General features: G+C 37.8%; 2 protein-coding genes across 3 annotated transcripts; one reads left to right on the top strand and one right to left on the bottom strand.

Annotated features, from left to right (window-relative positions):
- Positions 1-3,043: 3,043 nt before the first annotated feature.
- Positions 3,044-5,160, bottom strand: LOC103708619 (uncharacterized). Of its 2 annotated transcripts, none has more exons than XM_008793639.5 (2): positions 5,001-5,160; positions 3,044-4,464 (listed from the first exon to the last, which is right to left on the bottom strand). In XM_008793639.5, the coding sequence occupies exons 1-2, from the start codon at positions 5,006-5,008 to the stop codon at positions 3,423-3,425; spliced, it is 1,050 nt and encodes a 349-aa protein (XP_008791861.1). In that variant the 5' UTR covers positions 5,009-5,160; the 3' UTR covers positions 3,044-3,422. The 2 variants fall into 2 exon arrangements, with proteins under 2 accessions (XP_008791861.1, XP_008791869.1); XM_008793647.5 differs by having other exon boundaries at positions 3,044-4,458.
- A 5,847-nt stretch (positions 5,161-11,007) lies between these two features.
- On the top strand, positions 11,008-14,844 carry LOC103708634 (trifunctional UDP-glucose 4,6-dehydratase/UDP-4-keto-6-deoxy-D-glucose 3,5-epimerase/UDP-4-keto-L-rhamnose-reductase RHM1). The gene is made up of 3 exons (XM_008793658.5): positions 11,008-11,257; positions 12,322-13,919; positions 14,046-14,844. Exons 2-3 carry the CDS (start codon positions 12,345-12,347, stop codon positions 14,517-14,519), a joined length of 2,049 nt encoding a protein of 682 aa, XP_008791880.2. The 5' UTR covers positions 11,008-11,257; positions 12,322-12,344; the 3' UTR covers positions 14,520-14,844.
- The last annotated feature ends 35 nt before the right edge of the window (positions 14,845-14,879 follow it).

Genomic DNA, 14,879 nt, shown 5'->3' with positions numbered 1-14,879 from the left:
ATGACTAAAGCAAAAAGAATCACCTCTGTCTTCTCCCAAGATAGACAGCTTTCAAATGCCAGGAAGAATGAGCCACAAAAATACATTCATTAGCACCAGAATCAATGGATAAATTGAAATACAGCCATCAGAGATGAGCTAATCGTTCGCTTTGGTTAGCCAAATTTAAGCTACCAAGGAACAACTGGGTTACTTAATGGCCGCAAAAGCTGAGGCTTTTTGCCTCTCTGTAGTTTTCTCATGCCTAAGCTCTAGATTGCCTTTCAGGGTTTTCAGTAATCAAAGTAATTAGGACGTTGGAAGCTCAGTTTGGAACCAGTTCCTTTTCGAAGGAGGGGAAAGATGATTTCTCTGCTCTGAACCAGTTTCACAACAGTCAGAGAGCATCTTCAGAAGTAAAGAATATACACTGCAATAAGCACATATCTGATTCAGTAACCGTAACCCATTTTGTCCAGTAAGTTTCTAACAGGCAGGGTTACCCGCTTACATCATCATTGCTTACCAGCAAGCTGATGGGTTGACAAACTGAGACACTTAGGTGCAGACATAGTGTACACAGGGTTTCTATGTCCGATGATCTATCTGAGAGAATTATGGGGACATATCAACTGTACATTTTTAGAATAATTAGGTCCCAGGCGAAGCATGCACTTTAATCTCGGCTGCCAACCTAATTAAAAACTATCTGCAATTTATAAAGTATTTCAGGACATGAGCACTAGCTCAATCAAAAATGTAGTTCAGAAGTTGGCCAAGCAGTAAATACCTTAAGAAAACATTTGCCAAGAGTATCAATTTGTTCCACAAATTTGCTGATTAAGAAATCATTGGAAGTTCGCAACATCTCCACTGGGATAATTCATGGGGCACCAGGAATAAGATGATAAAAATGACTCTTTTCTGGATTGGCTATAAATCTCACCTAATCAAACTTAATGATATGCCCACATCTTGGCTTATTTTGCCCTTGAGGAAAGTAAAAATAGTCAAGAAATGACATTTGACCTAGGTTTCCAAAATCAAAAGGTCAGAAACTGGGATGCCGAGCAGTTTAAATGAGCAACCGTCCTTATCGAAATAGTTCTGTTTGGAAAACTAACTACTTGCAATGTTGCAAAAGCCTGTCTGGTAGCATGTTGAATAGAAACACATAAGGGTTTCAAGGATGGATACCATTAGCATCATGACTAGAGATAGCTGAATTTGAATCAACGGAGCCCACATAATATCTGCCTAAAAACAACTTTGGCAGGTTGTTCTCAAATTTTTCAAGAATTCAATCCATCAGACGTGCCTTTTCCTCATGTCCACTCACCAAATTTCAGATTATACCCATGAACATGAGATTGGTTTAGATGATTAAGATGATGGACAGAGTGTGGAACAGCTAAAGCTTATTTAGAGCATGAGGTTGGGAAGATCAAAAGAGAATTCTTGGACAGATAAGTTAACAAGTAGTCCAATCCTATCTGCAATCGGATATATAGACATTCCCATGCATATATTCAGTTAAGCAGCAAACCATGTTACATATGGTAAGATTTTTGCCTTGATAGTCTTGTTCCAACCACCTTGGCTTGTATTGAAATACTTCAGGAAAAGATCCCATTTAAGGAGGATGCATTTGCCCCTAACTCAGTAGTTTAAACAATTTGACATAACGAAAAGAAATCACTTTTCATCTCATTACTCACAACTGATAATCAAGTATTTTAAATAACTATATCCTTACAATTCTTCGCAATCAATGAAAACTTGTAAATATCACTCTTTTGACATCCCAAGGACTACACTCCTCTTATTTGTCTCCTCCATCTTAACCATACTTCAGATTTTTTATTGTTTCCCTGTCCACATTCTCTAGCATCCTTTCCTATTATTCATTCTTTTCATATATCACCAAGGCATCTTTACACCATTTTTCATTCCCATACATTGCTATAACACTCAGATTGGAACCTTTCTGGCTGGGACACTGTTATCCACGTCTTCAAGATCTCCATCACTGTCTACTCATCCTAGGATACTTCATTTCAAAGAAGCAATATGACTTGGATCCACTGATTTGCACCCCTCTCCTGATTGCATGCACTAGGGAGAGGTTTTGGTGTTGAGCTCAGAAGGTGGCATGCCTAATCTGTTTCTCACAAAAAGGGACAAATAGTGCTAGTAACTTGAAATGAGATCGTCATTTTAAGTAAAGCTCCAGAACTAGTCTTGTCTTCCTAGCTTGTGATCTGTGACCTAATAACCTCTCCCTACAATGGGTTTTCCATGGCCGCTCATTCAGAATTTCATAACTAAGAAAATTTATTCTATAAAGACACGTCTAAACTAAGAAGATTTATTCTGTAAAGACAGGTCTAACTAGGGATTTAACTATATCATACCACGTTAATTTTAGTAACCGGTCAGAAATCTTATGCCATCCTGTGCAGACACGCCGCAAGCACTGGCGCAAAACAGAACAACAGACACAGTTCACATACTAAGTACAGAATAAACATATTCGTTTTGCATATGCACTACTTCTAATTCCATTTAAAGAAGTTCAAGATTTTAAGCTATACCAAAGGTGTGTTTGCTGCTAATAAAAAGAGCAATATACATATGCATTGCATTACTAATGGATTCTAGCACTGGCAAAACTAATATAAAATTAAATTAGAACAAAAAATAAAGAGAAGAATTTCAAAAAAGTATCAAAAGAATTGGCAGAGAATAGTAAGCAACCAAATTCATTCCAATAGGGTAGATTTGTCTATATCTTAGTCCTACCATATATCAAGTTATTGACAAGTACTGGCTTACATTGTAATACACCATTCAAATTTGATATATATGAAAAGATATGGGTCTGTACATACTTTACGAATAATATGCTCTCCATGTACTATGTTGGTAAATTTGTGGTACTATATTTATTAAATGACACGCTACTGTGTTTAAATTAATAACGTAAAAGTCATGTGAACCAGAACTGTAGATTTCTACACAATCATTATTTAATGTTTAAGCAAAGAAATTTTCAATACAATAGTCAAGTGAAAGCTTCTTGCATTTTTCCTCTTCAGATAAATAAGACAAATTGTACACAAACAGACACGTCAAAACAATTGTCATTCAAGTAGAATAACTGTCTAATATCAACAAGTAACCATTTTCAGCCTTTCTGTAAAGCATGTTAGACTCAGAAACACTGTCCTACCCAACAATCTGCGCATCTTACTTCTAGCTTCACTGGAGGTTTTACATTTGTCCAATAAATGTTCTGTAATTAAAAAAAAAAGGAACAAAGTCTATGATGCCTTTATCAAACATGGAGATCTTCTTATGGAAAATCCTATATCATGTCATGCCCAGTGGAAGGAGAGACAGCAGTGTGAAATACAGAAACTTTGAGGACTAAAAAACATTAGTCAATTCATGTGAGACTCAAACCAGTCAAAAATATCATCTGACTGCAAACTGGTCATCTCATGGTATGCAAATGCAAGATTTAGCTCCTCTTCAATGTGCTTGACCAATTCATGCTTCTTCAGTAACAAATTCCTTTGCATAAGAGCTTGCTTCCATGGAATGGCCCGCCCATCATTCCTCATGTATCCATTCTTGTCGATGAATCCTTTCTCATGGAAAACCTTAAACAACCTAACAGACAAGGTCTGGTCTAACCCTGGAATTTTATCAGATAATAGCTCTGGAGCTAAAGGAAACTGCATGCATCTAATCTCTTTGACAGGAATTCCCTTCTGCCTTAGAGCTTCCATGTTCATTAGTATCAACTCCGCTCTGATGCGGTCCTTAGGCATGTGGACAAAAAGGGTGGGTGGGTAGCTTTCTGGTATCGCCATAGAATCAAACCGCCCTTCTGCAATCATAATCGTAATGCTGCTAAATTTTATCTCAGCAGCAAGTGCAGAAACAAAATAACCACCAGAAGATGCCCCAAGTGCTGTAACAGGGAGCTTCTCGAGCTTATTTTTTTCAATCCACCATTTAATAATCCATTTGACGTTTTCTTTCTCCTTCCCAAAGGACCAGCATCTTCCCAAACTAGATACCGATAGGACTGCAAATCTTCGTTCAAGAGCATGGAGCACGATGAGCCTCTCTTCAGGCAATCCGACACAATTTTGGCAGCTAGGAGACTTGTCCCAAAAGTTGGCAGCTTGGCCATTGCAGCCATGAGCTAGGAAAAGAACAGCCTTGGGTGACTTGGGTATTTGCCATATCAAATTGGTACCATTCATGAACTCCACAGAAGGCTGGAACTGGATAGAAGTATGAAAGCTATTCGATTTTAGATTTGAAACACCAGATGGGGAGCTGGGTTTTCCTTTAATAATTATTGTGGAAGTAACCAAAACCAGAACTAAGGATGCCAGAGCAACTGCTCTCCATCTCTGGGTGTCATGGAATGGCTTGGTTGGTTTGTGCCCTCCCATCACATTACTGAAACTATTACAAACTGACTGAATTAGCAACATATACGAGGGGAATTTAAAGCAATTGGCTTTGGAAACAGACAACGAAGAAGGTAAAGGAAAATAAAATTTCTTGACAGACAACAAGGAGAACATAAATCAAAGTAGCAATTAAAATTTCGAAAATTCTAATTCTATCAGCAGAGTAACAAATAGATGCATTTACTAACCAGAAGAACACCTACATACATATAAATTCACAGCATAACAGAGCGAAGAAATGGGAAACTGGAACGATGATACAACTTTTCAGCCCTAAATCATGGGAAATAACAGGAAAATGAGTAGAAGACCTTCAATCGAGTTGATGATCCCTTTAAATAACAAAGCAAGGATAAGATTAGGTGTTAAATAAAGTGGGCGAGAAACCACTTGATCAAAAATAATAACAGCACTATAATTCACCGGATTTGCTTAATTAAAAGAGCGAGGGATGCAGAAGTCACACTGGGATTATATTAAAGATGAAATCTTGGTAAATAAATTCAGAAATAGTTCTTCAGCTTATACCTGGACATCGATCCGCTTTGTTCTATGTCTCGCTTTCTCGCTCGCTCGCCGCTCTCGCGAGTCTTCACCCGCTGTAGAAGCTATATCGAAGGGAGGATTCACGGATGAGTACCTTCTCGCAGGTAGCCTACCATCTCCAGATCAAAGACGCTCTCCCCAGTCAAAGTAGTCCTATATGGGCCCGGAAGGGCTGGACCGGGCCGGGCCGGCCCAACAATGGCTGGGTTCGGATATGATAGGGCCTGCCCAAAGTTTTACTAGGACGGGCTTGCGGTGCGTGCTAGGACATCATGGGCTCCATCTGATTTAAAATGGGTCCACGTCATGCATGGCCGATCAACCGGTCTAATCTAATCCGTTGACTCAATGGGTTGAATTCATATTTTTAGCTAGCCGGTTTAATCTGTTTTGATCTGTTTAATAGCTGGATTAGGTCAACCTGCTTAATCCATTTAACATGTTTAAGGCATGTTCAAAGATATGTATGATATATTTAAAATAAATTTGACCTATTAAATATGTTAAGCCGATCTAGTTGGTTTATTAAAAAGGTCCGACCCAAGTTTAGAATTTTGACTCATTTAATAAACAAATGATGTTTGCATTTGATCCGGACCAACTCGAAGTAATTGCCACCCCCCTCATCCATCTTGGACTATTATTTGATGTCAATTCATCCATTCTTCTCTCTATTTTGCAGTGAATAACATCATTATCAATAAAACAAAGGGTGGTAACACTACCTCCTCCCATTTCAAAAACTCACACACAAAAAAAAACTTTACTTTGAAGTGGGAAAAAAGAAGAAAACTCAACTTCGTAGTATAGTTTAAGTCATGTTGTGCCAACCATTACTTCAACTTTCATGAGGAGCATTGATCGAAAGCTTCCATAATACCATTTTGATCTCACCATTATTCACTCTCTATCATCTATACCGCATTGTGCTACATTCAAGCAACTCATTAAATTATCAAGAATGTTGCTGGCAAACTTAAATGTTTCTAGTTAAATTATTTCCGAGTATGCATATTTTTATTTTGATTGAATGTCAAAATGCGGCTGCTAAAAATTAGGAAAAAAAATAGTGGCTAGTAGTCTAAAGTTGAAATCACATATTATTATAAATCAAGGTCACCTTATCTAAAATGAGAGCAAACCAAAATGACTGTATTATCTCGTGATATCGAAACTTAATTAACGAAACAATTGGCCAGCCTTCGTGTATGCTATATCGTCAACACGTGTCCGACTTGTTTTATGGACATATCCTCTCTTCTTGGCTGCAGCTAATTGATTAAATGAGCCCAATTGAAACATGACCATAAGAAAAAAACAAATCTAATTTAGAAACTCTACATTAAGAGTAATGCAATGGCATGCACATCAATAATTCTCACACACTTTCCACGAGATAGATACAACTTGTTGTACTTGCAGGCAAACAAAAATTTTAATAAATTATAAAGTTATTTAAATAGTAATTATAGATCCAATAAACTTTTCTTCATGAATTTTTTGAAGAACTTTTTTTATAATACTTTCACCAATAAAAAAATATATTAAATAAATTTAGCTACTTTAATTATATTAGATAAATATTTAGACTATTTTAAATTTATACGATGCCTCGTCAGTTCCAGTCACATGCACGTTTTGATCACGTGAAGGCCCAAATTAATTATTGAACTGGTCCCAATTTGATGCGTTATCCCGTAACTGGCCCCACAAATCACCCATAACACCTACCCTGGGAGCAGGACACGTATACGCTGTTGCCAGGCTAATCAACGTACGATTTTGGCAGCTATCTTGCGTCCCTTGGCAATAATCTATGAGGATCCGCACCCACCGGCCCTCTCGGGAAAGGGTTCGTGTTGGAGACCGACGAGAAATTGCAACGCGTGGTTTGACGATTTACTATTAAAAGAAAAGGAATTTAGAAAAAAAAAAGTTATAACTTATGAATACCATCCAAGAATTTGTTTGGTTTGTAGAGAAAAAAAAAAGTTAAATAAGAAATAAAAAAATATCTTATTTGGTTTATAGGTGTAAATAAGTCAGATCGAACTGGATCATAAGCGATCATGATCCAATCCGATTTTTTATACGGATTTTAATTTTGCATCGAGGTCAAATTCAATAGAAGAGCAGATCAGATTGGTTCGAATATATGGCTATAATTTTTAACCCAAGAAGTAATTCAAGTTAGGTCGGATTCGTGTATAACCAGGATCCAACTTAAGAAATTCGAGTCTGGTTAAAATTTGGGTTGGGTCCGATTTGGAATTGGATCTTCGCGAAAAATTTCATATTATTTGTAACGATAACAACTATTATTGTAAAGGGGGAGTTTTGTAAAATGGAATGGAAGGGACAAAGGGAGTGATGCGATGGTAGTGAAGGAGACTAGACTACCAAGAGATGAATGCAGTGTATTGCGAATGGGATAGGTGAACTGGACAGCATTCTGGATATGCAACGGTCACCAGCCGGTGCATGTCCACGGTGTTTTCCTTAGAAATGGAAAAAACGTGGACCTTGAGAATACCATCCAGAGCAAAAGAAAATGTAAATTTGTAATTTAAATTTATAATATCCGGTCTACTTATATATATTTTTTTATTTTTTAAGAAGACAGTTGCAAGATTAAAATGGACAACCCGAAAGAGGAAGAAGAGTAATGGCAAGTACTGTAGAAGGAGAAGAAATATCAACATTTTGCTCGAATAGAGTGCCAGGAAAAGAACCAAAACAATGCTTTGCGGAGCATGACGAACTTGTTGGGAAACCCCTGTGAACTGCAAATCGATGGTCGCAAGATCACAATAGATCTATTTTCAGATGACCAAATCCAAAGATCTTTTAAGAAAGTAGGCCCTTCTCCATCTGAAGTTGCATCAAGTTTGATGAAGTTTCAGATGGCAGAAGGGAAAGAGCATCAATAGAGTCTAGTCCCCTGAGCATAAATGACAATAAAAAAATTATTAATATTAATTTTTTTAGTAAACCGGAATCATTAAATCAAGATAGAGTAAATACATCCGTGAGCATTTGAAAATAAAATGTCCAAATACTTTAGAAGAAATATCTTTTGCAACCATCATGAAGTAAGTCCCATGTGATCAGCAATATACTATAATTGGTTGCAGTATATAGTGGTGCAAATTATTCTTTTGTTTTAGAACTCATATTGCATGGTTAAATAGCCGCTCACTAGGAAATAATATGATGAAAATATAAAATAAATATCAAGGGCATGAGATTAAATTTACTAGATTTTGCCACTACCAAGTAACCAAAACTTGTAAAATAAGTTGGGGTTGTGAATATTCTCACCTATAAATTGGGATTATATTTATGTATTTCTATCCCTAGTTTCATGCTACATTTTAAACTCATTTCTTATTCTAGAAACTCTATCTGGAGACCCAGATGGAGGAATAAAAAAATTCCAAGTGGCCATCTCTTGTTATCTTTCCCTACCTACCCACCATATTTTTGGAGCTACTCTATTCACACGCGCCAAAATCACATGCATTGGTAAAGCGTTGTCGGTAGAATCAGCGACTCATTTTGTTTGCTCCACTGCATCGTGGCTGTGCCACTGTGTGGCCAAATGTGAACTGGGCCTTCATTTAATAATAGATGCCTGCTCGGTTTTGGATCTTTGACCTCTGACTCTCCGGGCATAATTTCAATTTTCATAGGGATACATAGCTTGGGTTGAGTCTTAATAGAACTTGTTTGCACTCCGTGAATCCAAATAATTTTACAGATTCAGATTAGGTTAGATCAGGACGGATCGTAGAATTAAAAATTCAAAATTATCCAATTTTAAATGAGTCGGATCTAAATTTAGCAAATACAGGTCCGATCCGAAAAATAGAACAAGTCCAATTTTATCCCATAGGTCCTCCAAAACAGTCGGGCGGGGTCTAAGCAGGTCGGGTCGGGTCACGAGTCAACCTGGCTCGTTTGCAGTGTTAATTTGGTTGAAGTTTTTTATAAAAAAATGAAAAAGTAACATTTTTATATAAATAAAATTTTCATGCTTCGTGAAAAAAAAATACATAAGAAAATTTTATCTTGGTATAAAGATATTTCACACAACTTTTCTATAAAAAAAACTATTCTGAAACGTACCTTTTTTTAATAGTTAATCAAATATGCTATAGCCATTTTTTTCAAATATTATATTTTTAAAAATTATTTTTTAAATATAATATTTTGATGAAAATTTTTTTCTCGCGGACCGAATGAGTTCTAGAAAATCTCTTATCAGTCTCATTAACCAATAGTAAGAAAAAAGAAACACGACAATAAATCAATAAACCCAGATGATACGATGGTCTTTATTTTTCATAAGATCCGATATCAGTAGCTATTACTAATTTAGAAAAAATATTAAATGTGGATAGAAGATTGCGAGAATCCATCCAGTCCCACTACCTGACAAGCGTGGGCAGAGGTACTACATGGGAATGGGTGCACCACGTGCTCCTCTTCGCCCTCCAATGAACCGGGAATGGCATCTTTCTCACCCACCGAGATCCCCAAAATCAACCATAATACATGTCGCACTAATTTTCATAAGAGATACCACTATCCGTTGCTCCGCATTGCTAACGAATCCACCATTAAAATTTATTCAGATGATTGGATAAAGAAGTTTGGAATGTACTGAGATATGCACGGCTAGGGCTGCAAATAAGTCGGATCGGATCCTGAGTGACTCCGCTTCGATCCGATTTCTTATTCGGATTCTAATTTTGGACCCAGACTCAACTCAGATGAAAACCAGATTAGATCCATGCCTATAAATTTTGACCTGACGGATCATTCGAATTAAGTCGGATTCGAATTTATGTATTTTTATATTTAAAGTTTCACTATATAATAGCAAAAAACTGACCAAAAAAAAAGAATCGAATCGGATCCAGATCCGGATCAAAATTGGGTGGACCCGGCCTGACCCGAAAATAGAACGGATCCAAATTTAGGATCCGATCTGGCTCCGCAGATCCTAAAATTTGGGTTGGATCGGATCTTATGCAGGTCAGGTCGGATCGAATCATGGATGGACCCGATCCATTTGCAGCCCTATGCACGGTAGATGAACCCATGTAAAAAAAAAGATTTTTTTTTTGCGCAAAATATATAACCCGATTTCTAGCAACATAGAACACTTCACTCCGGTTAGAGACTTGGTGCATATCCCTTACTATTACTAATCCAATCAATGCTATTAGCTGGTTGACATATATCCAATCATTATCAAGTTTTCATGAGAAACAATTATAGTAGCAGTCCTATTCATTCTTAGAAGGATAATATTGCTGGAAACAAGTTTAATCATCTTTTGAAACATAGCATTCCATTTTTGAAAGATAACTATAGTTGAGACAAATTTGATCACCTTTCTATGATGGTTGCAATTACCGTCCTATATTATCATTATATGATTTTCTATTGATATTGTAACTTTTTCGTATCTTTTTTTAGAAGTAAATTTTTATTTATTATTGGGATTTGATTCTAACAACTTGCATATAAATGCAGCATTTCAATAAATATAATGAGCCATTATAGCTTGCCAATAAAGTGGCATGCAGTTTAATGTGCAACAGCAACTTATACCAAATTCAGCTGAACCATCACATAACTTGTGTTAGAATCTCATAAATTCTTCAACTTAGGCACCTCATAGCAAATCCTCATCATAATTCTTCTTTTTTTTTTAAAAAAAAAAGTTATGGTGTCTCTCATCACCATCCATCTGAATTGCTAATTATCTATTAATCTTGTGGCACGAGCCATAATATAAGGTAGCACAAATTTTTTTATTTTAGTGTGGCTAATTAAAAAAAAGAGAGACTAAAAAAAAAAAAACCAAAGACAGAAATAGAACTAGGAAAGAAATAGCAAAGAACCAACCCGCGCTCCCTCACACGTGTCTGAAAGGGGCTTTTAACCACCTCGTCTTCATCCCTTTCTCTCTCGGTCGATCGTTCTCCCCTTCTCTCTCTCTCCCTTCTCTGATGTGAGAGCGCGCGCAAGGCACGAATATCTCCCCCAGCTCTCATTAAAAAAAATAGAAGAAAAGAAAGGAAATCTCCCTCTTGCCCTTCGATTTAATTCATTCCCCTACCTACCACCCTTTCCCTCTTCTGCCCGCGCTCTTATATTCCCCGCTCCTGTCTGAAAGGAAAGATCACCGCTTCCTCCCGCGATCCTCTTCTCGTCTCTCGATCGCTGTAAGGTTTTCTTTTCTTATCTGTTCGATCTCTCCGTGGATGTTTAAAGCTATTCGCATTACGCTTCTTCATCTGTTTTTGCTTCGTCTAGTTTCGATCACCGCAAAAAGTTTCCTTTCTTTTAATGCCCTAGATCTGAGCATCGTTCTTTTCTTTTGAATCCATGTAACGCAATATTTCGTTCCTTTTCTTGGTGATTTTGCTTGTAAAGTGTGATTGAATATGGTAATCTTTTTGTATTTCTTGTTTACGTCACTTCTTACTTGGATCTGGTTTTCTTGGATGCTTTGATCCCAGAAGGCGACAAGGTAATTCCAGGGTTTGTATTTTTCCTCTTTTTCCTCATATATGGTTATCTTTTTATGTTCTTTAATTGGATTAGCTTTGGTTGGCTCGTGTGATATGTTTCGAACTGCTGTGCGGTGGTTTTTGATCTTGGTAGATGGGTTTGAGATTGTTGATTAGCGATAGAAACATCCGTGTTCTTGATTTTTTTTTTGTGCGGATTTCATGGATTTCTGGATCTTAGATTGGAGCGATACGATGTAGATACATAGATAGATTACTTGTTACGATGTTCATAAGCCATGCAGTTCCGGCACTCACGAATCCACTATTCAAAGTGGAGACTTGAGATAGAATCTCTGGACATTGGCTATTCTGACCTACGTTTCCTTATTATTTTACTTGCTTACAGAGTAGTATATTTTTGGGTCCCATATGACGAAACCTAATGTTAAGCTTTTTGAGGTTAGCTCATATATATCTCCCAACAGCTTCTGATTGAGATTCCCCCTTTTTTTTATTTTTTATGTCTGATTGTTATTGAAAGTTCAAAATATCAGTTTTTCAATCTCGCCAGCATAATGGATGATCTATCGGCTTCTTATGTTAACATAATGGATGAATAAAAGATCTGATTGAAATGTATGGTTTTTTTTCTTTTGGATATGCGTCCAAGGTTCATGGAATACTTGGAAAAGGTTTGTAAAACCTGTTTGTGCAGTGAATTTCGTGCTATATGAATAATGAATGCGCTGCTCTGCATGTTGTGATTTCTGCAGGATTGGTTTTGGCAACAAAAAAGATGGCGGCACATACACCTAAAAACATCCTCATCACTGGGGCGGCTGGCTTTATTGCGTCACATGTTGCCAACCGCCTCATCCGAAACTACCCCGATTACAAGATTGTGGTTCTTGATAAGCTTGACTACTGCTCTAATCTGAACAATTTCCTTCCTTCCCGTTCATCGCCCAACTTCAAGTTTGTCAAAGGTGATATTGCAAGTGCAGACCTCGTCAACTTCCTCCTCATCACTGAGTCCATTGATACCATTATGCACTTTGCGGCTCAGACGCATGTTGACAACTCCTTTGGCAACTCTTTTGAGTTCACAAAGAACAACATCTATGGTACCCATGTGCTCCTTGAGGCCTGCAAGCTCACTGGCCAGATCAGAAGGTTCATCCATGTTAGCACAGATGAGGTCTATGGTGAGACTGATGAGGATGCTGTGGTTGGAAATCATGAGGCATCTCAGCTGCTCCCAACAAACCCATATTCTGCTACCAAAGCTGGGGCTGAGATGCTTGTTATGGCATATGGAAGATCCTATGGTCTGCCTGTTATTACCACACGGGGAAACAACGTATATGGGCCCAATCAGTTTCCTGAGAAGCTTATTCCTAAGTTTCTCCTCTTGGCTATGAGAGGACAGCCGCTCCCAATTCATGGAGATGGATCTAATGTGAGGAGCTATCTCTACTGCGAGGATGTTGCAGAGGCATTTGAGGTCATCCTTCACCAGGGAGAAGTCGGGCATGTTTATAATATCGGGACAAAGAAAGAGAGGAGGGTGATTGATGTTGCGAAGGATATTTGTAAGCTTTTCTCATTGGACCCTGACGAAGTTATCAAGTTTGTGGACAATAGGCCCTTCAATGATCAAAGGTACTTTCTGGATGATCAGAAGCTGAAGAATTTGGGGTGGTCAGAGAGGACAACATGGGAAGAGGGCTTGAAAAAGACGATGGAATGGTATACAGCCAATCCTGATTGGTGGGGTGATGTCTCTGGTGCACTGTTGCCTCATCCAAGGATGCTGATGATGCCTGGAATTGGAAGACAATTTGATGGTTCTGAAAATACCAAGAACATGGTCTCCCAGATAACTAATACTTTTAGTCCGATGAAGATGGCAATTCCTGCTTCAAAGAACACTGGTGGTTCATCGCTGAAGCCATCTTTGAAGTTCTTGATTTATGGAAGGACTGGATGGATTGGTGGCCTTCTTGGGAAGATATGTGAGAAGCAAGGTATACCATTTGTGTATGGAAAGGGTCGCCTGGAAGAGCGTTTCTCGCTCATTTCGGATATTCAAACTGCAAAGCCAACACATGTTTTTAATGCTGCTGGTGTGACCGGAAGACCTAATGTTGACTGGTGTGAGTCTCACAAGCCTGAGACGATTCGAACCAATGTCGTGGGTACTTTGACTCTAGCTGATATTTGCAGGGAGCATGGGTTGTTAATGATGAATTATGCTACTGGGTGTATATTTGAGTATGATGCAGTACATCCAGAAGGGTCAGGCATTGGCTTCAGGGAGGAAGACAAGCCAAATTTTATTGGATCATTTTATTCAAAGACTAAAGCAATGGTAACTACTAGAAGACCCTGGACAAGCTTAGGATTTGATCCTTTATTTTTACGAAGTGTCTATGCAGTTATAATTAGTTATATGTATTAAGTAGCTAATTTGAATTCTCCTTTATGTACAATGCAGGTTGAAGAACTTTTGAAAGAATACGACAACGTTTGCACTCTAAGAGTCCGCATGCCAATATCTTCTGATCTTAATAATCCACGCAACTTCATTACAAAGATCTCTCGCTATAACAAAGTGGTGAACATTCCAAACAGCATGACTGTCTTAGACGAGCTTCTACCAATATCAGTGGAGATGGCAAAGAGAAACTGTAGGGGCATATGGAATTTCACCAATCCTGGTGTCATCAGCCATAATGAGATCTTAGAGATGTACAAGACCTATATGGATTCTAGCTTTAAGTGGGTCAATTTTACACTTGAAGAGCAGGCCAAAGTTATTGTTGCACCTCGAAGCAACAATGAGATGGATGCGTCAAAGCTGAAGAATGAGTTTCCTGAATTGCTGTCCATCAAAGATTCACTTATTAAGTATGTTTTTGAACCTAACAGGAAGGTTCCTGTAGGTGTAGCTAAGTCAAGCTTTGAGTGACAGCAGAGTTCAGTTACTAACCTTCGCATTCTGCATTAGCTAGTACAACCTTCTCCATCATTTTGTGGGCAGTTTTAGTTATTATATGTCAGGATGTTCATCAGTGTGAGTTCTATTATTATTGCATTGCAGTTAGGGCAATTTGTTAGGTTGCCACGAAGCTTTTGTCTCCCGTTTTTTTTAATAGTCCTGTATTATTTATGGGTTCTTTGTTTCTATGAGGGCATTTAGTTTACCTTAGAATGGATGTCCTGTCCAATTAGGCCTGCATGGTATCTATTGAACTTTTATAAGTGAAGGTTTATCTCCTGAAATACTTAAATTCCCTGCTGCTGTCATCAAGTTCTCTACTGTTACTAT

This window comes from Phoenix dactylifera, chromosome 5 (genome assembly GCF_051530095.1).
Source record: "Phoenix dactylifera cultivar Ajwa chromosome 5, Ajwa_hap1_PhDact_Kaust_v1.1, whole genome shotgun sequence".
In the NCBI taxonomy this organism is placed as follows: domain Eukaryota; kingdom Viridiplantae; phylum Streptophyta; class Magnoliopsida; order Arecales; family Arecaceae; genus Phoenix; species Phoenix dactylifera.
This window is presented reverse-complemented; position numbering and strand designations above follow the sequence as displayed.

Bases quoted from the DNA above. Each gene is read 5' to 3' on its own strand.
- LOC103708634 (XM_008793658.5), top strand. From the start codon at position 12,345: ATGGCGGCACATACACCTAAAAACATCCTCATCACTGGGGCGGCTGGC. The intron at 13,920-14,045 runs GTAACTACTAGA...TGTACAATGCAG, and splicing joins ATTCAAAGACTAAAGCAATG to GTTGAAGAACTTTTGAAAGA.